Here is a 26,506-nt window from a genome sequence, read left to right as displayed (position 1 = left end):
AGTGTATTGTTGTAGTTTTAAATATAAAACTTTTCTCATGTTTTTTTGTCACTTTAACAAAAAGTGCAGAAAATAGGATTAGAGTTGTTTTAGATTACTAGTCATTCTCATTGTCTTATTATACACTAAGTAGCCCTAAAAGGAGCAGATTTTATTCTTCCTCCTGCTGGAGGTTGCCCAGGATGCCATCTTTGACACGGCACGTACTTATGCAAATACAGGTATACATTGTGCACGTTCAGCACACACAACCCTGTGGATTTTTAATTTTATTTTGATCACAAAACAGTCATTGCCTTTTAAACGGTAGATGATACATTTCAGTGGAGATAAGTAGATACATGGAGAGGCCTAAAGTTGCTTTGAGAAAGGAAGATCTTATTTACGTGTTAATGCATTGCATATCCTTGAGTTTACATACGTTTCTTATAGTAACACCTCAAAACTTCAATAGATCAAAGTATTTAGGTTGAAATTTGCCATTAATTCTTTCTACTTTGGGTTGATTTGTTTGGAGACCGGACAGGAGGGAGTACCTGGCTGGTTCTGAGAATGATGGTAGAGAAAATACGTGATTTTGCTTGCAGCAGAAACATCACATGACCGTTGTGTTCATTAAACTGAAGTATCTCCGTCCTTCGAATCAGAGATTCCAAGTTTGGAAAACCTTTCCCTGCTCTCTGTCTCCACATCTCTGCAGAAATATGATAGATTCGCTGGAGTTTGCCTGCAGAACTGATGAAAGCTTGCACGTGTGCCGAGGAGCGGCTGCCCGCCTGCGGGGTCAGCTCTGAGCAGGACTTTCCCATAGCTGCTCCTCCTGCACTGCTGCCAGGCACCCGCACGGGCAGTAATAGGGGAGGCTCAGCCCCGAATTAGCGTTCTGCTGGCACTTAATCAGCCAGGAGGAGGAGGAGAAGTGCGCCTAGGCAGAACACAGAAGGGCAAAGCAGCAGAGGAGAGCAGAGCAATTGCTTACAGAATTGCGTAGGTTTTTTCCTGTCTCCTTCAGGTTTCAGAACAGACAGATCTGTAGGAATAACACATCCCTTTGTAATAAATGAAGCTGTTCTCCTTTTACCATTCCTCAGAGCTTGGAAAAGTTGGAAAGCTTACAATAAATGAAAGACTGCCTAAGAAAGTACAACGTTAGCCTGAAGAATTACATTTTAACCTGGGCTGCGTTGGGTAGATAATAAATACTTGCCACCTAGCTCCATCCTCTTGTCCTCCCAAATCTAGTTTTGTCCTTAATCAACATCAGCATTTGAGGAGAAAACGATAAATGCGTACTTTGCCCTAAACCAGCATGTCATTAAAAAGAAGTTCATCACCATAAGGTGATACCAGAAATACAATTTTTAGATGGTACTTGTTCTGCCAAAATCAGTTTGTGCTCTGGAAAGAGGCTGTTCTATTCTCCCTTTCCTTAGTTTAAAAACTATAAAATGGGGATGATAAAAGCTCACCCTATAAGGAGGTGAAGATAAAGAAAGTAGTGTTTGAGGTGTTCTCAGAGACTACATTCAGCACAACTGCAGAAAATGTGTATGAAGTAATTAAAAATACTATATTCTCTGTTTGGTATATAAAGACTGAATGAGGAAGGTTAAAAAGAAATGAGAGTGGCTCCACAGTCATTTCACCAAAGGAGGAAATTTTACTGAAAAAATAGAATATGATCACATAACTGAAGGTTATGTAATATTGTGAGCTAGAGTGAAATCTCATTAGATGCCTGGTTTTATAAACCTTATAATTTTTTAAAGTGGATATGAATCTACTGTATTAATACTGTCAACAGCCTTATTGTCAAAAAGAGAAACATCTGTATGCTGGTATTAGGCTTGGGAATCTCCGAGTCAGAAAGAAGGAAGGCAGAAAGAGGATTATAAAAAAGACAATTAAAGGATTTTGCTGTCATTGATGAGAGAAGCTAGAAAATATATTTCAAATTCAAACCACGTGTTGTAATGTGCGTATGCATTTCTGTTTACTGCTTCTAGTCAGTTTGCTGCAGAAGGGACCGAGGCTGCCGGAGTTTCACATTGAAGCAAACCATTGTGTTTCTATTGAATTTTAAAAATTGTTGTCTGCATACTACTGTGTTAGTATTTGTAACAAAATTTCACAATGTACATGTATATTCTAAATTGTAGCAAGTGTTACCGGAGTGGGGCGTGTACGTACGTATGCACGTGCGGGCTGGGTGACAGCACACTGGAGATGGGCATCAAGACCTCTGTGGTATTCTCATACTTCTCAGTAACATCCATAAAGCACTTCCTGTTGGCTTTGTCACAAATGTGCTCTATGAAAGTAAGATTTATCATCATTAAGTGGTGAAAGTTCACATTCACTTAGTTAGAAAATGTTTCGCTTTCCTGACTAGCAATACCTAGAATTTAATAATCTTACACAAAAACATGTCATCTGCCAATCTTCTTAGTAGGCAGTAACAGAAACACGTAGGATGTCCTGCTATTGTTAAACCCCAGCTATAGATTTTAAAACCTAGAACGAGGTATAGCTTGTTCATTATTGTTACTTTCTAATTTCTAAGGAATCCATTCTCAGGTATTTTTAGCGTTTGATCAGCGGAGATTTCGTTCCACAGGAGCTTACACTGCCCCTTGCCCACGCTACCAAAGGACTGTTATTAGGGGAAAATGGATAGAGAGTTAGGAAATAGGAGTGTTAGGAGAGTTCAGGTAAACAGTTCAGTTTATGTAATCATGTTTGCAAATATAACAATGGGGAGGAAAAGCTAGCCCATAAACCCGCTGTACGCTGCTGAGTGTCATGGCTAGAGTGACTAGTATCTCCTGTTTCTTACCTGGCCTCCCAAGCCAGGGGATGTTTCCTCTACTTGGAGGGATCACAGTGAACGAAGAGCTTATCTTTTCTTTGTGCTTTTCTTTTTGGATTTGTGCTTTCTTCAGAAATGGAATATTGCAGTCATTGTGAGATCAATGATGTTAAGAGAGAGAATTTTCCAGGCGTGTTTCATGCTAGTATTAGATTTGCCACAGAAGCTATTCATTGTGATTACGTGGTTAAAATTCCTGTATGTTACAGGAAAAGGATACTTCTGATGTAAGTATATTTAAACCACCAGAAAGATGCAGTATAAATTATAATGATGCATCAAGGAGGGAGGTGGGGGAGGGGAGAGGGACATTTATAAAATAAAGGGCTTTTACATTAATACTTCTTTTTTTTTTTTTTCAAAAATCCTAAATAAAATAGTAGAAAAGCTATAAAAATGCAGGAAGACAGTAGTGTATCCCTCAGCTTAGGTTTGAAGTCTCAGTTTGGAGTATCTGATAGTGTAGAATTAGAAACAAAATTAAGTAAAACATTTTGTAGAACAGGATCTTTAACCATGGGAAAAGAATAGTATTGAAACAGGTCAAATACAGTGGATTAAAAAGATGGCAGTTGTTTATTGGATAAGGAAGATGAGTAAAAAGGGTAAATGTAAAAAATGGCTCCAGTAAGTAGATTAAAAAATGAGATTGTAATCAGCTGTTGTCCCTGTCATTATAATAAATGAATGCATAAAGAATTGAGAAAAATTAAGTGTGCATCAGAGTTTGTTAAGAGGAACGACCTCTTCATATACCGCAGATTGGAGCTAAATTGTGGTACTTGTGCCAGCAAAAATCATTATAGCTATGAACATAACAAAAATTTGAGAAAGGATGAAATATCTTAAATGAATGTATTCTTGTTATCCTTACTTCTTGTAATTGATTATAGTAGCAAAGAATCTAAGTGATATTTATCCTTTTGATTTTAGACTTAGCCCAGTTTTGAACTGCTGATCTAGTGTTGAAGGCAAATTTATCATATCTGTGCATTACTGGTTTCAGATATCTTCCTCTGAGGCATCTTGTAGCGATCACAGCTGGATTAGATTAATCTTCAGAAGGGCAATTCATGCAATTTGTAATGACCCAAATAAGACCTCTGCTGAGAGGTTAGGTGAAAATAACCTTTGCTTATATGGTAATGCTTTTTAGTCTTCACTGAGACGATGAGTAGAATTGTACATCATTGAATTAAACACACTTTTAGTAAGTATTATATACTAAATAACTTCAGTAGTAAATTTCTGTAAAAGGAGATGTGATCAAAAGATAATAGAAGTAATGTACTAATTAAAAGGAAAACATCTTATTTTCTTCTCCTTTGAGGGACTATTCACAGCATGTAGATTATGGGCAATGATGATCAAGCACATAAGATTATACTACACTTCAAAACTAGTATGCTATTGGTCTATTTCTGTATGAAAGATTGCATACACCTTAAGAGAGCAGATCGTATTAACTTCTTTAATGAAAATGGTCTAGTGATTTCTGCAGGTGGAGATGAAGGGACTGAGGATGGAGGCTAGTAAGCTCTGTGGCATATGAAAAAGCAAAAAACCTTGTGAGTTTTGGGTTTTTTTTTTTTCCTGTGTGGTGTGTTCTTCATGAGAAAGAGGTTGCTTTCTTTTCCACCGATAAAGATCGGATGTTATTTATCTCTTTTCATTTAGTATCACCAGCAATGTAGTAGATGCTACAAGAATCCGAAAGAAAACACCCTTAAGTTTTGAATGTGCAAGAACGGATTCTGCCTGCGCGTTTCAGTCCTACTTTGCAAGTGAAGTTTCAGTAAAATGCAGTTACTCCCAACTCCATGCAAGCCCTAGAGGTAGAGCATGCTGTATAACACTGTCAGAAGGCATCCATGTGCTTTGACTGCTAGTGCTCGTATTGCACTTTAGCTCATGGACCAGATTTTTCTCTGTGAATACACAGCGGTACAGTTTGAATTCCCAGGGCATGGCAAGCAACAGGTACTGCTGCCCTCCTTCCTTTGCTTTTCTTCTGGGAGATCTTGGTTTTCTTGATCTTCTAATCACTTAAAGAGCTGTAAGAAAAATACTTCTTGAAGGAGACACTAAACCTTAACCCCAGGCCAGGCTGTGTCTGTTTCCTCACTCCAGACCATAGGTGCTGTAGTTTCTACTGGCAGTGGGGACGAGGAAGGCTGCACTGTTCTTGGTAACCCTCCCGTCATCAGGATCCCGTAGGGAGTATCCTGCCAGGATACTGAGCAGATACGAAATGAGTTAGATATTTTCTCATTATTTGTGAGACTATACTTTATTTGCAAAGTAATAGTAGGGTTCTTTCTGCTATGAATTATTGAACAAATGATTTCTGTGCATGCAGAAGTGTATTTATCCATTATCTGAATTTACAAGGGTAGTCTACTAATGCCATTAATACCTTAATGTGCAATAATGGCTGAGCAAATAAGAGAATATTATATTAGTGAAAGCAGTTCATATGTTATTCAAGAGAAGTGGACAGTTTCATTTTAGAGAAATGAGGCATGTAGGAGAATATGATCCAGATCAAGAATAGGTCTAGAGAACGTAACTATAGTGTTTCTACCTCCTTTTCCTCAGATTTTACAGTAACTTAAGGGCTATGAAGGTATCAGGAAGTATAATATATATATCGATACATTTTTATATATTTAAATATAAAATATATCTCTGAAAAATGGGTTTATATATGTATGTATATATAAAATGTATGTATGTATACAGATGCGAAAAATGTCTCCAAAATATGTTCTTGTGTGGTTACCCATGGGTATCCAAGGACAAGTTATTCAGCCATTGTATGCTGTCTTACAGAACAGTCTCACATATTTTGCAAAGCAAACACTGAAAATTAATAAATAAAACTTACTTAGAGTCTACCAGAGAAGAACATGTTTTTGTTGGAGAAGGAAATCTCTAGAATATTTCATGTCTATCATCAGGATGCTCGAGATTTTCTGTTGTAAGACTGTAAGGAGATTTCTGAGAAGCAGCATAGAAAATGCTTTCCCAGAGGCTGATTCCATTTGTGTTCTTGAGTTGATCTGATCCACTTCTCAATTTTTTTTAATTTGGTCAGTTTTCAAATCTTTTTCTCCATGTTTCTGGATGGTGCCAAGTTCCCAGAGAATAAAACTGAAATGGATGAATGATTTCTGTGAATACTATATTTTCCTTCCACTTTCAATGCCTCTACCGTTTTAGTCAGACAAATAAAGTAAGAATTTCTTTGCAGATTGCTTTTTGCATCAGATGTTATAGTCAGATTCTGACGTCAATACAGGATGCTAATCAGAGTGAAATCATCTGGGCTTGTAATGGCTGTTAAAATCCACAGAATATCATTAAAATGCTATACTGTGTATGTAAACCAGCTTAATTAAGCTAATATATTCATAATTGGTGTGTATTTGTAGACATTTATGCCAACAGCAAACAGGAAAACTTGAAAAACTTCACTTTCATGATGAGTTTGGTAATTTTAACATGTATTTGATGTCAAGATGCACTCTGCCTCTGTAGGTCAGAAAGCGTGGGGCTAGTAGGCTTTAGTTCACTCCATTTTTTATATATGTTTTATATTTTGGCTTGGTTTTGACCTTTTTTTTTTTTTTATGAGTCTAAGATTAGTTTGCTCATGTGGCTAAAACAAAACTCTAATCAATCAAGCTGCTTTTGTTAAATGTCTTCTACTGAAATTGGACCTGATTAAAACGTACATTTTCTTTAAAAGTAGCTTAGTTTCATCTATCATGCCAGAGCTCTTTACTTACTAAAAAAAAATAAAATAAAAAAAATTTAGACTGAAGTGCACTTGAGAAGCTCATTTTTAGGACTGTTCAGTTCATTGCTTTTGACTAAACCACAAAATTTCAGATTACTAGAATAAATATTACAAGGCAGTTTAAAATATACTCCTAACTAGGAGGGTTCGGGTTAATTTGGTGTTGAGGAATAAAAGCTGGCTTTTTTAATGTCAACCTTTTAATACTCTTTTTAAACATTGCCACTAAATGCTTCATTTCTTTAGAAGCATCCAGGCAGTGATACTTCTTTACCTGAAGTTGTTGGCCACTCTTGCTGCTGGCCTGTTTGCTGGTTAACCTAGGGGTGAAAGAGAGAGAGCATGTCTTCTCCCTGCTGTCATCCTCAGTATTGCTGTCTAGCTGTTGCTGGATGAAGATGTAGCTCAGTTTTCCAGAAGAAATCCATCACCTTCCTTTAGTTGATGAGCTCTAGGAATAAAAGTTAAGTAGGGCCTAGTTTTCCTTTCTGCAGATATGTGCATACATCCCATATCCAAAAAATACTTTAACAGCTAGGTGTGAGACCAGAGAGGGCTGATACAGATAGATGAACCAGATAGATTTAATACTGTATGATCTTGCCTCGCTAATCTGTGAAAGAAGTTCTAACACTTAAAAAAAAAAAAAAAAAAAAAAGTTAACATCTTTGTTAATAGATGACACTTAAGTGTGCTTTTTATTTAGTGTATGAACATCTACTGTATAGCTTCATTCTGATAAATACATAGAGGAAGAGGAGAAAATATAAGCTACTTTTGGAAAAAATAAAACTACCTTTTTAGAAAAACAGACCACAGATCTAATTTCCCTGCGAATTAAGAAATTAATTAAATAGTTGGCAGTTATACTGCCAGTGACTTAGTCTGTCTTTGTTCTTCATTTTTAGGCCAATGTAATGAAGCTAAAATCACTGCTTTTCAAAACTTTTGAAAGACCAGTGAATATTTCCATATATTTTTTTACCATCCTGTTCGTTACTGTAGGAAACAAATACATAAGCAGAAATCAGCCAGCAAGTCTATACTTTCCGAGAACCCTGGGGGACTCCATGTGCTTTAAAAATGTATGAGACTTTATCCACTGACTCGTTATTAACTGCTAAAGGTCACATGTTTTGACATTGTTCCTGAAAGTTTTGCCTTTAAACCCAATGTCCTCCTGATTTTGGTATCAATGCATGCTTTATTCCTGAATATGGTAAAAAAGGTAGAAAACAATTACAATGATTATAAGGTCTATCTTGGTTTCTATTGGAGATATTAAACCATCAATCTCACCAAATGTAAAAGTGCAAAGCTGGTGACAAGGTTTCATGTTACACTGCTGATATATTTGCATTCTTTCAAGTGATCCTGATCTGTAAACTGTTTTCCCAAATTCATGTTTATTTTCTGTGAAATAGGAAACTATATGAAAATTAGCATATGGAAGACTTATATATGAGAAAATTAGCTTCATAAGAAAAAAATTCTCTTTTTGAGTAATCAAATGCTCAACTTCAAAGCTCATGCTCTGGTCCTATAAATATAAGGTTAGGTATATAATAAAGCAGGTCATGTCATTAGCTCTTGTCATGAGCTTTATGTTAATCACATACCTAAGTGATTAATTATTTGGAGCCAAAATAGTAACCTAAAATTTAAAGACCTTTCCTACCTTTGTTTTCTGTATTTCATCCATTTTAACTATATTCAATATGTTTTAGTTAAGTTGCTAGATCTGAGCACCAGAGATTTCTGTATGTAATACGTTACAGAGGCTTACACAGCATAGTTAACAGAAATTTAAAAAGATTGTTATTTTCCAACTTAAAATAAATCCCCTAGCTTTTAAATTTCTTTTTTTTTTTTTCCTTTTTTTTTCTTTTTCTAATTGCCCTTCTAGGAACAAACTTTACCCTTGCAGAACTAGGAATCTGTGAGCCCTCTCCCCATCGAAGCGGCTACTGCTCAGACATAGGAATACTCCATCAAGGCTATTCCTTGAGCACCGGCTCTGATGCTGACTCAGACACGGAGGGAGGAATGTCTCCAGAGCATGCCATCAGGCTGTGGGGAAGAGGGATCAAATCCAGGCGAAGTTCCGGTCTGTCAAGTCGTGAAAACTCAGCTCTGACGCTTACCGACTCCGACAATGAAAATAAGTCAGATGAGGAAAACGGTAGGCCTTTTTGTTCAATATGTTCTTAATGCACGTGTATGAGAGCGTGATCATGCTTCAAAATGCATGAGTATTCTCCTAAAGGTTAATTTTTCACTTTTCTTTCTCAGTTTGACTAAAGCTGCTTTTTAATGTTGGGGTTGTTTTAGCATCAATATCAGGAAACTCTATGACATGTATATCGTATAATATGATATATTTTGTGTTTTATCTTACAATTTACTTTCCTCGCAATAATCTTTCACAGAAGTTTGTGCTCAGAGTACATTAAATTAATCTTAATGATGAGAAGCAGAAAGAAATTTCTTGAGAGAAATAGTTTCTTGTATGTGATTTTTATACACAGCTTGAGGTAATATTGATAATCTACAATACGCTACTAGCTGTAACAATGGTGCTAATTTGTAACAATCAGATTTAATTTTGTGTGGTTTTTCACGTTTTTGAAGTTATAAAAAAATAAAATTAATTTGCTGTTTGCTTATTGGTAGGTATTGGGGGCTTTTAGAAAGCAAACCTATGCATCAGACTGAGGCAAAGCACTTCTGTTTACTATGGTCATTAAGTTCATAGAAATGAGACTTTGGACAGTGTAACAATCATTTGTGACAAATGCCTAGACATTGGTTGATTCTCAAAGTAAACTGCATTAAGCCAGCTGTCCTTTCAAATTCATATAACCCAGATTCATGTTCTTCATATATATCAGCTAAAAATTTTTACCTAGGGAATTTTCTGTGCTCCCATGTTTTTAAATTAAACTAGAGGAAAAATAGTAAAAGTGGATTTGCAGGAATTTGTCCTCCATCCTATAGGGTGATGAAGGTGCAAACTCCGCTTAGTTAAAATATGAACTAAATGTTTTGATACTTGCCATTCTGAGAAGGTATCGCAGTTTAACCCCAGCTGACAACTAAGACCCACACAGCTGCTTGCTCACTCCCTCCACGGTGGGATGGGGGAGAGAATTGGAAGGGTAGAAGTGAGAAAACTCGTGGGCTGAGATAAAGACAGTTTAATAGGTAAAGCAAAAGCTGCACGTGCCCCAAGCAAAGCAAAACAAGGACTTGTTGTGGGGGGGATTAAAAATGAGAGAGAGGGGTTCGGATCACTTAAAGAAACACCTCCAATTGTATTAGCAACAGAAAGATTATTTAATAGAAATTTGTATAACAGTGCGACTTCACAGAATTCAATGGCAAGGTTCACTCTATTACTTAGTACATGGATGAAATGCATTCAGGAAAATTATATTAGAATTAAACTAAACTTATGTATATGGGGACTGAAAACGTAATAGGGTAAAAGGGAATGTGGGAAATGGTAAGGGAAACCCTCCCGTTGAGTCATGAGGTTCAGAGAAGACCCCCTTGCTTTCTAAACTCCTGTCGGAGTCTAGGTGCAGCCAGATTGATCAGTTTACATCTAAAGGGATTGTCAGTATAATCGCAGCCTAAAATTCTTTCACAGTAGAATAAAAATCATGACAGTAATTTAAGTATAAATTTTAAAGTATTAACTTATATCTTCTATAACTTACTTAACATCTTATAATATACTTGCTATAACATAATATATACTTGCTATGACTTACTTATTATAGACTTGTCAGGTTAGTACACACGCATGCATAAAGACACTAAGAGAAATACATATAGAGAATAAGAGAGAAAAGGAGGTCTACCTGTGAAAAATTCCCCTTGAGGTCAGTGAAAACATTCACGTCGAATGCTTTGGCATTGGTCTCAACGGGCGAAGGCTCGAGCCTCGAGGAGCGAAGAGCATCAGCCCAGGTCACACTGGCTTTTGGCGACAGACCTCCGATTTTCGCAAACGGGAGAGTCTGCGAGCTCCGAGAGGCGTCCCGCTCAGAGGGAAACGCTGGTCGCAGCCCGCTGCGGTCCAGGAGAGCTCAAAGGGCCTCACTCAGTACCGCTCTTTACAGGCTCGGGAGATGATTGACTTTCGTCATCAACAAATGGCTAGAATCCCAGCTGCGCTGGAAAACTCCGAGACTGAGAATAACTCAAAACACAGATACGGGACGCCCCAGGACTGTCAGGGGAGGACCGTAACGTCTCAAGGTTGTTACGAGAGAGAACCGGCCGCAGGTCGTTATGAGAACTGGCCACCCCTGCTCCCGTCCCGCCTCCGCCGGGCAGCAGGAGTCCTTGGGACGCGCAGCGTGTCTCCCTGTCTTCGCTGTGTAAGAGTCCCTGGCGCGGCCAAGGGTCGCTTCACTGCCCGACTCATGACACTTATGGTGAGGCCTAGCGAGCCTTCCTGAGTTCGAAAATCAGCCCCGAGACGGGGAAAGGAGTGTACCACCTCAGGACTTCAGTCACCACTTCCCATGGGCAGGCAGGTGTTCACCCATCTCCGGGAAAGCAGGGCTCCAGCACGTGTTAATGGTTACTTGGGAAGAGAAATGCTGTAACTCCGAACATCCCCCCTTCCTCCTTCTTCCCCAGCTTTATGTGCTGAGCATGACGTCATATGGCATGGAATATCCCTTGGGTCAGTCGGGATCAGCTGTCCCGGCTGTGTCCCCTCCCAACTTCTTGCGCCCCCCCAGCCTCCTCGCTGGTGGGGTGGGGGGAGAAGCAGAAAAGGCCTTCACTCTGTGTGAGCACTGCTCAGCAGTAAGGAAATCATCCCTGTGTTATCAACACTGTTTCCAGCACAAATCCAAAACATAGCCCCATACCAGCTACTGTGAAGAAAATTGACTCTACCCCAGCCAAAAGCAGCCCAGAAGGTGAAAAGGAATCTCCCTGATGTTGTACCCTCAGAGCAACTATTCAGGCAGCTGATACCAGCTAATGAAACCAGCTCTCTGCTACGCATATTACTCGTGATAAAATTTAATTTGTTACATGTTGGATGCCTCTCAGAAGAGGATTTCTTTTAGATGTTTATTTTAGGCTCCTCCCCATACTTACTGACTGTTGTCTCGGTTTCAACAAAGCCGGCGTGCCAGGCACTAGAAACACAAGCAACTGCTTGTCAAAGCAAACAAGGCAAAACTGAATTACAGGTTTTATATTGATAGAAGAAAGCTCAGAAAAGTGCAATTGATTTTGTTTGTAACAGTAGTCTTTTTTTTTGTTGATTTAAATTGAATCTTCAAGTAGTATCTCCTCTCCATAGGCATAGCAGGATACATTTCTTTGTCAAAACCAGAGAGGAAATGTATATCTACTAATAGTGGTGTGTACAAGGAATTCAGTATTTTAAAAAGAATCAGCGACTGATTAATTGATTTATTATTATTTTTTTTAATAAAACCATTCACAAAAAACATGACAGCTTCCATGACTTTAGTATAGTTTTGATAAGGCTACTGTGCATAATTTCAAATAAAAAAACTGACTAATGAAATCCTGGCATTATGGAACAATTGGGATTCATTTCTGTAGCATGAATTCACTTCACTGAAGGCGACTGTCTCCATTTCAGTGGAAGCACTTTGCCACACCTTTTGTCTGAGAAAATTTAATCTCAGGACCTACTTTCATACATACTGTCACAGACATTGATAAAAGAATGAGTCTGTTTGCTTGCATTTCAGTTTCTTCCTTATACTAAGTGAATTATTAAGTAATTGGAAATACAGTGCAGTGAATCCATTTTAAATAGGTAATTTTTCTAACAATGATGTTAATAAGAGAAAGAAGGACATGATCAAATAGCACACAAGAAACAAACCGGTATGTGGAATTCATTTTTACTTGGAAAGGTTTTTGTGATAAGGTTTTCTGTATGTTTGGGTGTTTAAAAAAAATCATGCAAGTTTGAAGCAACTATTATATACACAGAGGTGTTAACTTCAGTAAACTTTTTAGTCTTACTCTCTCACAAATTCTGGTTAGCTCAAAAATCAATGCTTCTTCACATCACTGATTTTATGAAGTTTTGAGATGCATTATCATATAGATTGACAGTTGCCCCACTGGTTCAGCACCACAGTGTGGACACTTACAAAACCATCATTAATTTCTTACGCTTGTGCCCAGCAGTGGTTTCCTACATAATAAACACTATGTCCTTCAGAAGCAGATCAATAACCTGCTAGGTATTCGTCTTCAAGAGGAAGTAACAAGAATCTATACTTCAAGAGAAATTTGCTCTCTGATATGGTTTCAGATTTGCAGGTTACTAGCATAAAACAAGACATTTCTTGGTATGAGATTTTATCCATTTATGCCTAGCAATATTAGAGTGAACTCATGGTGCAAGGACTACTGAATTTATTTAATGTACCGTTGAAGCTTTTTCCCCTGATACAGTTCAATTGTTGTGTTACAAAACAGTAGTTCAACTCCAAAAGGTGATTTTTTTTTTAATATTGAGATGCTATCAATTTATATCATTGCACTTAAAAAAAAACAACAAAAAAAAACCCACCACAAACAAAAAACAAAACTATACCTCTCACTTTTCTTGTAATATTAAATCTATTTTGTCACTTTTAGTACACCTCTAAGTAGCACAGAGGAGGCTTAATTTCTAAAAATTGCTCTAACAATATGATTTGTTTCCCATTCAAATCCATTCACAAAGCTTATGACCATTTTCTGCACTTCTAGATTTAGTATGATTTAATTTTATCATAAATTAGAATTCTGTGAACCTTGAAATATTAGCAGGTTTGAAATGCTTATAGATAAATTGAAATAATGGAAACTCATTTAAATTCAATTTTTTACTTGGTATACTAAAATTCTTCCTAACAAAACACCTTATTGATGATCCAATTTGAAAAGCAACACTTTTATTTTCACGAGTCTGATTAGGCTCTAAATTCTTCTTATATCTCACAGCTTTTACTTCCGTCTCGATCTGGCCATCTCTTCTTTATACATGGCAATGTGAATATGTAACAGCAAATCTGTCACCAAATTGTTAATCAACATGATGTATTGAGTTGTGAGGTTTAAGTAAATTAATCTTTTTGTGATATATACAAATGTAAAAAGTCAATTAGACATATAGCTCATCTCTGATGTCATGTGTCAGCTTTGTAGAGAGAATTCTTTGTGGGGACCCACAGGTACAGAGTATAGGGGATATACCAGAGTTCCCGAAAGCTTATTTTTTCTTTCCTTTTATTAAATCCTGTAACTGTTTATTCCAAAACATCATGGAAGTCTTTTCAAAAGTAGCGCTTGTCATCAGTTGTCATGTGTTCTTTCCTAAGCCTACAGTATTCCTATTTCCAGAGTAAAGCTTAGGTGCTGACTGTGTTTAGGTAGTGGCCTTGAAGCAAGTACTCTTCCAGGGCTATATTTTGTTTACTTTTTTAAAAGGTGAGTTGTTCTTTTTTTTTTTTTTAAGTTGAGTTGAAAATTATGTTCTTCTCAAAACTTCAAAACCTGTTGTAAAATAAAGTAATTTTCAATATAAAAATACATGTAAACCGAACTGTCATAATTAAGGAGGACTGATGTACAGAATGTTTTTGCAACAAATCTGCAATTGTCTCCCTGGCTTCACTGTTATTAAACGACCAGTTACAGGCTGTTAGGGAGGTGATTAAATTCAACCATCATTAGGCAGATGAGACTGAAAAGCTGAACAAACCACTAATACAGAAGAGAAAACATAATCCTAGGTAGAAGAAAGGAGAACAGAAAAATAGCGTGTAAACTCAGAGCAGATCTCAGTAATATTTCAGAGTGCTGAAATGAACTTAGAGACCCAAAGAGAATCCAGAAGGAGGGCTTTCAGTTTGATGTGAATCTAGATCACACTGATTCTCCTGTTGTAAAAAAGAAAACATCTGGAATCATGTTGGAGACCTTTTTTGGGGTAGAAAGTTGTTAACCTTGATACTTTTTGTATAGTGCCTTTATTGTATGTAATGGATAATATCACTGGTAGAATGGGACATAATATAAAATGTTTATCATGAGATTTCTACACTGATATTATAATACCAAACACTTGAGATGTTTCTGGTTTAGATTTGTGTGTCAGAACAGAAAAAAAGCTTGTCTTGGGGGAGGAGGAGAAATTCCAGGACTGAAACCATGTTATTAAAATAATGTCAGACCAAAAAAGATGATCAAGGAATGCTTTTATCTTACCTAGTAGTGATGCTGAATTGAGCAGCAAGACAAGAATGAATGGGAAGAAATAAAGCAATCTCAAATAAAGCAATCTTCAGCAAAACAAGGGAAATAGTTCAAGGTCATACTGTGGTAATCTGTGTGTGTGTTTTAAAGAAATCTGCAATAAAACACTGTGATTTTGGTAGCTTTTTGTAGATAATGCCTATGAAAAGCAAATAATTTTGAATGTACAGAACCATTTCTGTGTTGATAGCCTAGCTGTACCTTGTGAGGTGTGGAAATGTGGCGCGTTACTGGAATGAACCTGGAGAGTCCTGACGTTGAATCCAGTAGTGCCATGCGCCTTCCCTTTCCTCACTTCATCCCCTTTTCTTCCTGGAGAAGATCTTCCCTACTCCACTGGAGCCAGCCTGTCTCTAGCATCAGGTGTGAGGATTCAAGTCATATGGAAAGGTGTTGTAGGATGCTTCACAAATATTTTCAGGTTCAATATCCATCAATATTTGCTATGCTAGACATATCGGTGACAGTGAACGCTATAATTTTTTCCACACTACTTTGGTGGTGTTTTTTATTATAATAATTGAAAGTTTGAATACCAAACAATGCCATGTGTGCATATCACTTATTAAAAAAAAAAAAAAGAATACCATGAATAAAGTTAAATGAATTTGGGAAAATGATGATAAAATATGAGAAACTGTATTTATTTGTTGTACTTCTTCTTGGATCTTATGAAAAAAACAGGGAAATTCTATTTTCCTTTCTTTTTTCCCCTGCTATGAAGTTTTCAGTGGTAATTTCATATAGTGATTTCACAAATACATACATAAAGTAAATCTTTAAAAAAAACCAAAAAAACAAAAACCACCCCATAATTCAAACTGACCTCGTATTTTACTGTTGCTTCAATTTTATGAGCAGTATAATCTGGGCTTATCCTGGGATGTTGTTGAATAACCTACTTAGACTTACAATAGAAAAGATACTATTGCATCAGAGGAGTTTACAAAGAGGCACCAGACAGATGACAGCAAGGAGTTTATTTTCATATGTTTACTGTTTTAATTTTGCCATGTTGTTCTCAATATTTCATTACTTTAATTTTTATTCAGCTTTCTATTTCACACTTCATAATTTGCGGAAAAGGTTATGGTGAAACTGTGATTCTACTCTTGAGAAGATTTTGGTTGTGTTGTATGCGTGCTAATGTCTCTGAGTGGTAAGACCAGTTTGGAAGTAGAAGGTTTTAACATTCGTGGTGTCGGAATTCTATTTGGGTTAAAACATTGGGAGATTAAGTTTGCTTCCTACTAAGCAATATTCCTACTAAGAAATATTCACTTTTGCCTATGGGAAAGACTTTCCTTGTTAAAATGGAGTGTTTAAGCAGTGGTGATGCAGTTGGAGCAGATCTGTGTAGTCTTTAATTGGAGGAGGGGGGGGAAGATAATATGCCCTTATAATTTTGAGGTAGTATATCTATATTTTGTGTACAAGAAGAAGCAGGGAAGCTGTAGACTTACTGTATATTGCATAGTATAGTGCTAATTTCAGCTGTTAGTACTGTCTAGGAATGTTGTGCCCATTTCCCTCCCAGATCAACCCAGGTAGCTTGGAAAGAGCAGGAGGGACAGATATGAAAGAGAAGAGAAGAGAAGCTGCCACAGTTGTACGATCTGTTCATAGCTGAGAAAGGGTCCAGATGGTCCTAAGGAAACGATGAGATTTAAATGAAATGTCATAGACTCAGAAAATGGAATCACGTACGTCATATATCAACTAGACTTCTTAAGAAGGAGTGCTGGGGAGGTTAGCTCATGCATGGGCATACTTCATCTCTTCTTCAGGAAGGCTTGTAAAGTACTTTGTAAATGACAAATTTAGCAAGTCATTAACCACAGTATCAAAGCTCGGTTGCTTAAGTGGATCCAATTTTGATGTGCTCTCAAAACTTGAGGGCACTTCTAATAGGAAGTGGTTTCCTAATGAGGGAATTGACTAGCAGGAACGACTTTTAAAGACTTAACTACACATCAACTACAATTTTGTCCAGGTAAATGGCTTATGCATTCAGTGCAGAAGGAGGGTAAATGATGGGGTTAAGGACAAAAAATGGATATGTAGTACTGGTAAACTTTAAAGCCTTGTGGAAGACATGAATATGAAATGACAGTATATAAAATCTTAAACATCTGTTACAATTTTAATATAACCCAATAACACTGTAGTGTGGGTTAGCAGGATGATGTGATGGAAGTAGTGCTAAACATACAAGTACATTGAAAGAGCTAAATAAATACTATTTGGAACACAGTGTTTGGTGATATTCTAGAGAGTAAGGATGCACATGTGGCAACAGCAACAGCTCTGCTTAGGTGGCCTAAAAAGGATAAAAAATTGCCATCTTCACATTCAGTTGCTTGTAGCTGGAATTCAGCAATTTGGCAGCCATTAGATTTCTCCATTCAGTTCGGTGTTGACCAGAGAGATGTACACCAGGATCTCAGGTTTTATTCTTCCAGAGAGAGATGAATTTTTAGCCCTCATAATCATAGAAAATATGGATGGACTGTAAGAAGAAAAAATCTCTTATGCATGGTGTGGTGAGGTCTTATACCATGGGTGTCTGTAATCTTCTTGCCCATTCATTTGAGTCAGCCCTTCAGTGTCTGTAAAAATTGTAAATTGTCTTTTCTCTGAGTTGTCAGTGATTTCAGTACCTCTGCCACAGTCTATGCCATGCTCTGGTTTCTGGGCCTTGACCATTGTGCTTTTTGTCCATATAATATGAGGACCTGGCTGAAGCTGTGTCCTGTTGTGCAGTCTCTTCCTTCAGAGTGACTTTTTTGGATTATATGAATGCCCCCTACATAATTGCATGAACCAAGGCAACCAGGAATTGTGACATGGGAAATGAAGTCCAGTATTTAGCCAGGAAACTGAGGAAGACAGAAATATAGGGTGGTGAATTAAGGCTACCTGGAAAATCCTGCAGCAGCTGGGTTCACAAACCGCTGAGGCTAGCTGTGATCTTCCTTTTTGCCAAATTCAGAGGGAAAGAGCTTTTGCATGCAGTTGTATCTACATCATTGTGTGAAGGTCACAACATGGAGAGCTTTTTAAATAAACTCTCAAAATAACCATGAGATTTTTCAATTAGTATTTTAATTATGAGCCTTTCCCTCTACTAGAGAGAAATGATGAAACTATGTTTAACAAGAACTCCATTACAGCACATCATTCAGTTTGTCAATTATTAGTTTTAGTAAAGGAAACTTAGATGATATAGGTCACCTAGGTAAGCAGGCGGCAGCGCCTTTGTTCAAAGTATAACTGAGTTAGAATAATGCCTTTTTATACTTTTCTATAACAGAGATGGGTATCTGATAAAGTTAATCCAGCTTGGTAATAAATGCATTGTGAGTGGCTGATGAGCGATAAAACCTTTGCAGAAGCTTTGCCTATACGTGGCGGTTAACAAAATTTATCATAGTGAAACAAAAAAAAATGTGTTTCACATTTCCCTTGTAAACCAAAGCACACATCGCATGAAACCATATACTGAATTTATTTTCTGTCTTGCCTTTCAAAAGACTGTGAAATTTTACCAAAAGCCTACTCTAAATTTGTCAGGCCAGATACTGGCACCTTTCCTCATGTAGCATATCCCACTATTAATAATCTTCCTAAGTACAAAGACTTGCATATTTCACTGAACTGTGCATAACTAGGTCAAGGTACATACTGTTTTTTCATTTATGAAGCTTGGCCCGAGTCTGACCAAGGAACTGTTTTTGACAGTACAGTGAATGTCTATTTGCCATACATGTAAAACTACACGCGTATATGGCTGTTTCAGTATTATTACTGTTTCTAAATATTTCATTTGGTATGCTTTGTGTTTACACTCTGCACGCTGTTCTTTTCAAGTAATCTGGCAGCTTGTCGAAGACAATGTGTTTGAATTGACTGTTAATGTGATGTTGAAATGTAACATTCTCTTCAGGTAGAATAGAATTCATCTTCAGTTAGAAAATGGATAGGAAACTACACCTTAGCTCTTTTAGTGCCAAAGTTTTAATATGGATATATTAGAATCAACAGAACTTGTTGAAAACTAAATAATCCCATAATTACTGAGTTTCAAGGGAGATTACTGTTACTTTACTCTCTTTTATTAAAAAGCATTTTTTTATCTAGTTCTTAAGTAGTAAATGATAAAGATGTGCCGCAAGTTCCGTTCCTTAGATCAGAGGACAGGAATTCTCATTCATGAGCCCAAGTTTTATGTTTTACCCATAAAGGTTTTTTTGTGACTCAACTTTTTGCAGAAGCTCCTGGCAGAACTGGACTTCTGTCAGGTACGATAGGAGAAATCTGGAAATCAACTGTTTTCTTTACTTTTAATTTCACTATATTTCACATGGATTAAACACAACTTTCTGCTTAATTTAAGCTTTTACGTGTTCTGTGACAGTCTCCTTCCTTGACATTGATAAGGGAAATACTTTTATATATTCATTCAGTCTTTCTGTAGCATTTGAAATTGCTGACTCTGACAGTCTTGCTTTAAGAAGCATGGGGATGATTGGCAATGCTTCAGAAAGGCTGAAGTTCAGCCTTTCAAATCAAGTGAAAGGTTTCTTGTGAGCAGCAGTTTGTCCACTTCCAAAACACTCGCCTGTTAAGTCTTTGGCTCACAGACCTCTCATCAATGTTCTTCAACATCTCAAAAGCTGTTGGTAGCAGTACAGAGACCATGCTGAAATCTTAACCATATGTGAACTTGAAATACTATCTATGATAGAAACAGAGGATGATTTTTTCAATTTATATTTTGTCTATCTGATGGTTAAAGAACATTAGATTAGACAAGAACCCATAAAAGGAAGATACGGTGATATCAGAGAGATGGAAGTATTTTGAAGAACTTCCCTCTTTCAGAAAAGTTGCTTGCTGTTGAAGGCTAGTTATCATTGTTCCTAAAAACGTCCACCTACATTTTGCAAGTTGCTGTAGGAATGTTTTCCGTGTAATAAGTTTACATGAAGTAGTAGCTTTAAATGTTTTTTCCAAGATGAATAATTTCTTATTATAATGTGTTACTGTTTGTCACCAGAGGGTGCCATTGCTGTGATCTTGCACATTCTTGTGCTAAAACCCACTGAATTTTGGAAGAGGTACTGCTTCTAAACGGTACCTTTTCCTTTAGTCATGTAAAGCAATGGCAAGAAAAAGTGGCCTTATGGAGAATAAATTGCACACCTGGCAGCAGAGCTGTGTGTAGATCAATTCTTCAGGTGCTGTTGATCTCAGGAAATCAAGCAGTAGCCGGAACAACCAAGTCCTAAAAAGGGGCTGTTTCCTGGTTATCCACTTGGGTTTGTTATGTAAATACATTTAAATAAAACCACTTACACTGTAGTTGTACAAACTCTACATCACTCATTTCTTACCGAGAAAATCACATTGAGTTTCTAGATACTTAGTACTGTGCAGCAGAACACTGGTGTCAGAAGAGGTAGTTTTATTTGTGAATGAAGTCACAGAAAGAGGTATAGTTACTACAAAATAAGTTGCTGATATACCTTGTGCTGGCCCCTCAAGGCATCCAGTTCAAGGTCCCTTTCCTAATATTAAAAATGTGGAAGAGGCTTAGGCTTGTATGTACAACCTGTCCTCTCTGTCCCCCTAAGTCTGTGGTTGCCCAGTGATTATCCATCTGTGGTCGGGTGAGGGGGTCTGACAGAGAGATTTACACAAGCTGGACTCGAAGAAGCTTAGTTGATTCATGGAACATATCACAGGTACTGTTCATTCACAGAGTATATCAGACTGTATTTAGGTGCAATATGAACTCGTATTTATACCTTCCATCCTTTGGTATTTTTCTCTGTGCTCCCGAATACACAATGCATCTATCCAGGTAAACCAAATAAAAGTATGAACTTATCAAGCTTCTTTTCCTATAGGCTAAGATAGAAGAGGAAGTTTTAGTAGGTTTTTTACTTTTTAATTGCTTAGAACTGTGCTGGTAATATTAAGGGCCTTCAAATAACATCTCTTTGGGACAGATTTTACGGCTGAGCAACAATTCAGTGGAAAGGCTGCCTTTTGTGATTTCGGGAGTTGTTATAAATATCTCAGAAGTTGCTGACTGTTCACGTCATTCTAAGGTTTTCCAGTAGCACGTTGCTGATATGGAGAGAAAGACCGTTCAGTTCATGAAATTGTATTTGCCAGGAAGTTCAAGATGCCTATGGAAGCTGATACTTCCTTGCCATGTTTGCCCTATTGATACTGAGATACCATCTTGTAAGAAGGCATAATATCATTCAATTACAACAACATGCCTGTAGGCAAGGCACAATATGTGAACATCATTTGTTTGCTTAGAGCCATGACTGTCATTCAGAAATATTGAAAGGTAGCAGTTGGATTTTTTCACACAAATGGTTAAGGGACTTTTCTCAACATCAAATTAGCATTCAAGAGTGAGAATATAGCTTCTGTTTCCTCAGATGCTGAGCTGTAAGAATGAGTAATCATGATTCCTGGGGGAAAATTTCTTTTTATTTAAAAAAAAAACCACAAACTTGAGTGGTACTAGATAAGAAATGGGTTTATCTGTTTTCCATAGAATGCTTCTATTTAGTAAACTTGAAATAAGATGAATTACAGTGAAGTTACTCCTCTTTCCAGTTTTCTTTCAAAAGCGGGGAATTATTTTTAAGGAATTCTATGCTATTTTTGTATCTCCCACATAATGCTCTACCTTTAAGCTATATTACACAGTGTGAGTAAGGACAAAACAAAGGAATGGATATAATTGCTTAACAGAGTGGAGTTTGTCTTCTGTATCTCACTCTTTTTTTTTTTTTTTTTCCTGTTTAAACTTCTTTTTGCTAAGTAAAACACAACATCACTAATGCTTGTGTTGAACAGTTTTGTACAATGCATAGAAAGAAGGCATGGGGTAGGAAGGATTAGGTAAAGGTTAAGACCGTGACCTGCAGTGTGAAAAGGCACGTGGGTGAGAATGAGTAGTGAGACATGAGGTGCAAAGGAAAGGGGAGTCCAAGGAGGCTGCAGAGAATTCATCAAATGCTTAGGTTTAGGACAGCCAGTGAAACAACAGACCTGTGCAAGGAAGTAGTAATCTGCCTTCAAAAATGTTTTTACTAACTATGTCTGTATGCTGTTTTTCAAAAGCATGCTATAGCAATACAGAGAATAAGTTTTGATGGATTTCGTCTGTATATAAATGCTGATGTTCACTCTAATAAGCTCTTTTACTATAGCAAACGTTCTGAGCTGTTGACCTTGAAGGGTTAATGTGTCAGTGAATGCCACAAGATTGCTAGGAACTGAATAATTGTATTTGTGTTACATGCTTGTGAATGAGATAAAAATATTTGGAGTTTTATTTTCCTTCTCATTTTTATGCATTTCATAGTTATTTCTAAAGCTAACAACATATGTAAATAATTCAGTTTGTTTCCTTCCTTTGCAGAGTTCTCTACATTTTCAGTATTATATAGTGAAATAATAAACCTTATCTGCCCAGTCTTGTCAATATATCCCTGGGTAGCTGCTCAAAGACTCCTTGAGTTTTGATCGTCTAGATTAATTTGCCAGCTCTAATTTTCTGGATAATTACTGCATAATTCAAGACCACTTCTATTGTGATACTTACCCAGTTTTTGTTCTTTGAGATACTTTATTTCTTGACCTATAATTTGACTTCCCTAAGAGCATCTGAAGACAGGTATCCATATTCAGTTTAATCCTAAATTTTGGGATTGGCTCACACTCCCAGCCTGTCCTCTGTCTGTCTCAATCGGGACTCATTGTCCTCTCCCCTGTGGACTCTCTGTTTGTGCACTTAATGTCCTTACCCAGAAGTAAGGACATCCTATACATAATGAAGCACTGTATTGGCTCTCTTAGGTGACAGAATGCCATCTAATCTTTTCAAATGAACATTTCTGTTAATTTAAAAGCAGACTTTATCCTATGTTTTCAGAATTTTGGGTGGTTGGAATTAATGCCTTACATTTTACTTCCATGGATATCAGGACAGATGAAGGCAGCCTGTGATTACAATTATAATATTTTGTGTGATGCTTTTTTTTTTTTTTTAAGATGCAAGGATAAATTAGAGTCTTATGATAAATGTTAGAAGACTGACCTATAACCACGGCAGGCAGACATTAATAGTTGATGTTTTCTATTAGCTGTTTTGCTAAAGATACTGAGAAGTGCTGGTCAACAGCCGGCAGAATATGAGCCAGCAGTGTGCCCAGGTGGCCAAGGCGACCAACAGCATCCTGGCCTGTATCAGAAATAGTGTGGCCAGCAGGAGCAGGGAGGTGGTTGTCCCCCTGTACTCAGCACTGGTGAGGCTGCACCTCGAGTCCTGTGTTCAGTTTTGGGCCCCTCACTGCAGGAAAGACATGGAGGTGCTGGAGCGTGTCCAGAGAAGGGCAACCAAGCTGGTGAGGGGCCTGGAGCACAAGTCTTATGAGGAGCGGCTGAGGGAACTGGGGCTCTTTAGTTTAGAGAAGAGGAGGCTGAGGGGAGACCTCATCGCTCTCTACAGCTACCTGAAGGGGTTTGCAGTGAGGTGGGTGCTGGTCTCTTCTGTCAGGTGGCTGGTGACGGGATGAGAGCAAATGGCCTCAAGTTGCAGCAGGGGAGGTTTAGGTTGGATATTAGGAAAAATTTCTTTACTGAGAGGGTTGTCAGGTATTGGAACAGGCTGCCCAGGGAAGCGGTTGAGTCACCACCCCTGGAGTATTCAAAAAGCGTGTAGACAAGGCACTCCAGAACATGGTTTAGTGGGCATGGTTGGACTCAATGATCTTAAGGGTCTTTTCCATCCTAAATGATTCTATGATTCTAAGACATTTCAGGAGCAATCAGTACTTCAGCACTATAATTCTGAGGACTTCACAGTAAGCATCATTAAGAAAAATAATTGTACATGGTGAAAGGTAGAGGTAGACCAGGTAGCTGTAAGATTTCTATGGCTTTGGTCAATCCCCTGTGATAATTTTTATTAACCTTTTTTTTTTAGGTATTACATTTTTTTACTGGCATTTTTCACCATATTTTTCTCCCATCATTTTCTCTCTTGCTAAAAATATTATGGCATTGGCTAGTCTTTGCCTGAAACACCATTTATTTGCCCTTTCTGCATTTCATTTTTAATATAACATAGTGCCTTGAGCTTAAGACTTTAATGTGGTTCCAGATAATCTCCTAGTTTTGTTTGACACGTGATGGCTTAAAAGCATTCATTATAAAGCAGAATGACTGTGCAAAGTGAGGGTTATTTTTTTTCCTATGTATGATGAATTCTTTGCATGGCTTAAAAAAATGGAGGAACAGCTCATCTTACAGAAATAATGTTCATCTTAGAAAAATGATCTGAAGAAATCAATATTTTTCCTTTCTCTACTTTTGTCCCTCCTTATTTGAGTCTAGTTCACGTAATAACTGCATGTTAGAAATGCTTCAAATCACTTCTGTGGTGATAAATTTTGACACTTTCTCAAATATTGGTTTTATGTATTTCCTTTTTGTTAGTCTTTCTTAGCATGAAAGAAATGGGCTTTCTTAACAAACAAAAACTTTTCAAATAATTTTAAATGTGATTTGAAGCTCCTAAAGCCTTACTTGAGCTCTGCTGTTATGTCTCAGAGGAGTAGAACATACGTGGCAACTTCTCCAGAAAGATCCTCTCAAAAGAACGTATTAAAGATGAAATATAAGGATTTTTAGATCAAAAGGATAATGATTTTTTAAAATCTTTACTATGTGATAAATTAATCAGAAGGTATTATAAAGATGTACAAACTTGCACAAGGAGAGAGAAGAGAAAGTAGACAGTGACTTTGAAATTAGTATAGACATAGACCTAAAGACATACTTCCAGAAGTTTGTTATAAACCAACAGACAAGTAGCGTACACACTTGTTAGAAATCTGAACTGTGTCAGGGTGAGCATGATGAGAAAAATCACTGATATGGCCACAAATACCTTATTTTATCAGATATTTTATTGTATTCACAGAGATGCTAGAATTCTCAGACATAAAATAATCAGGAGTAATGCAATGACTGTTCAGAAGCCCAGCATTAGCCTTTGGTGTCACTCAAGTCTTCCTATGCAGTATAAGCTGTATACCAAGCAGGGTGAATAAAATTATACCTTCTTGTAATTTCTTTAAAGAGAAAAAAACCCTGATTCTTAAAACTGAAAGTAATTAGCTAACATATATTGGTGTGGACATAAGTTGCATATTTCTGGCAGGAATCATAACCAACAGACTTGACTCTGTAATTATGAAAAAAATCTGCAATTTAATAAAAGCCCAACAGACTTTCATAGCAATGAGACCTATGTATCCAAAGGCAGATGCTGAACCAAAACACCTAATACTATGATAATTTGTTTCACATTTCTTATGTGAGCACGTATATGACTCATTCATGCTTAAAATACATTTGTGAATGGACGAATTTGGTTAGGTAATAATTTTTGCTTCAGAATACAAATATAGTGAAACCTGTTCTAACAGATCAGCTGCAACAAAAGCCAGCAGCAGGATAGGAGAGTTTGTATTGTAGCTTTCCATATGAGGTTCACAGATAAGCCTTACCTGCCCGTCCCCCCAAAAGAAAGATACACTGTAATTAAATTTACAGTCTTCATTGCAGTTTATCTAATTTTTTAAGATCTATTTTACTTACTTATGGAAGGCAAGGTAAATTCCACAACTCTGTGAGCTGTTATGAAGCTTATGTAAGCACAATGTGTTGTAAACAAGTTTAGTAAATCTTAACATTCAAAGGAATTTTGCAAGAATTAGAAACAAAAAACTTGGTTCTGCAAGTCCATTTAAGTTTTAATTAAATACTACTAATAGTATTTTAAGAAGGATTCTGAGCAATAATTATCATAACTTTATTATTATGTTTTATCAATGATAACAAAGGAAAGTTCTGGGTTGCATGCACACAAATTGTGAATTTATGGCAATGCTATAAAAATGTGATTGTTATAGATATGGAACCTGTAATAAAAACGCACAGTTCTAGCAGTGCTGGGTGTACTAACGTGTAGTCCATGCTCCATCTATTTGTGCATAAAAAAAGTATTCATCAGTCTGGGAAATGGTTGCAAACTTGATGAAATTAGTTCTGTATACTCATGGTCTGAAACTACTTGCCTCATCTGTTAAAGAGTTTCCGAAGTTGAGGAATTAAAAGGAGAGAGGCAATGTTTTTTACAGACTTTTTCTTATGCTATTGAAACATAAAGTTCTGTAAGGGAATTCTGATAATTTTGTACAAGAATTTCTATGAAAGATCCATCCCATTAGGTAATTTCATTTCAACTGCTATTATATAAGAGATAATATAAAGCCCTTGCCAAGCAGCCTTTATTTAGCAATGGCAAGATCATCATGCAGGTTGAGCATGTTCTTGAGTACTGGTTCATAGTCTAAATCAAATATTTGGAAGAAAAATTATCTTATGGTTATTTCGTTACCTAAGGATTATTATCT

General features: G+C 37.0%; 1 protein-coding gene across 11 annotated transcripts in view; it reads left to right on the top strand.

The window, feature by feature from the left end:
• TENM2 (teneurin transmembrane protein 2) overlaps positions 1-26,506 on the top strand; it is a 641,052-nt gene that overhangs the window by 131,236 nt on the left and 483,310 nt on the right. For all 11 annotated transcript variants that reach the window (XM_049829391.1, XM_049829390.1, XM_049829388.1 and 8 more), the window contains exon 3: positions 8,578-8,853. In XM_049829391.1, coding sequence (XP_049685348.1) covers positions 8,578-8,853 — 276 coding nt within the window. The remainder of the gene's footprint in view (positions 1-8,577; positions 8,854-26,506) is intronic.

Source organism: Accipiter gentilis, chromosome 26 (assembly GCF_929443795.1).
Source record: "Accipiter gentilis chromosome 26, bAccGen1.1, whole genome shotgun sequence".
In the NCBI taxonomy this organism is placed as follows: Eukaryota; Metazoa; Chordata; class Aves; order Accipitriformes; family Accipitridae; genus Astur; species Astur gentilis.
The sequence above is the reverse complement of the archived record's forward strand: the minus strand, read 5'-3'. Positions and strand labels throughout refer to the sequence as shown.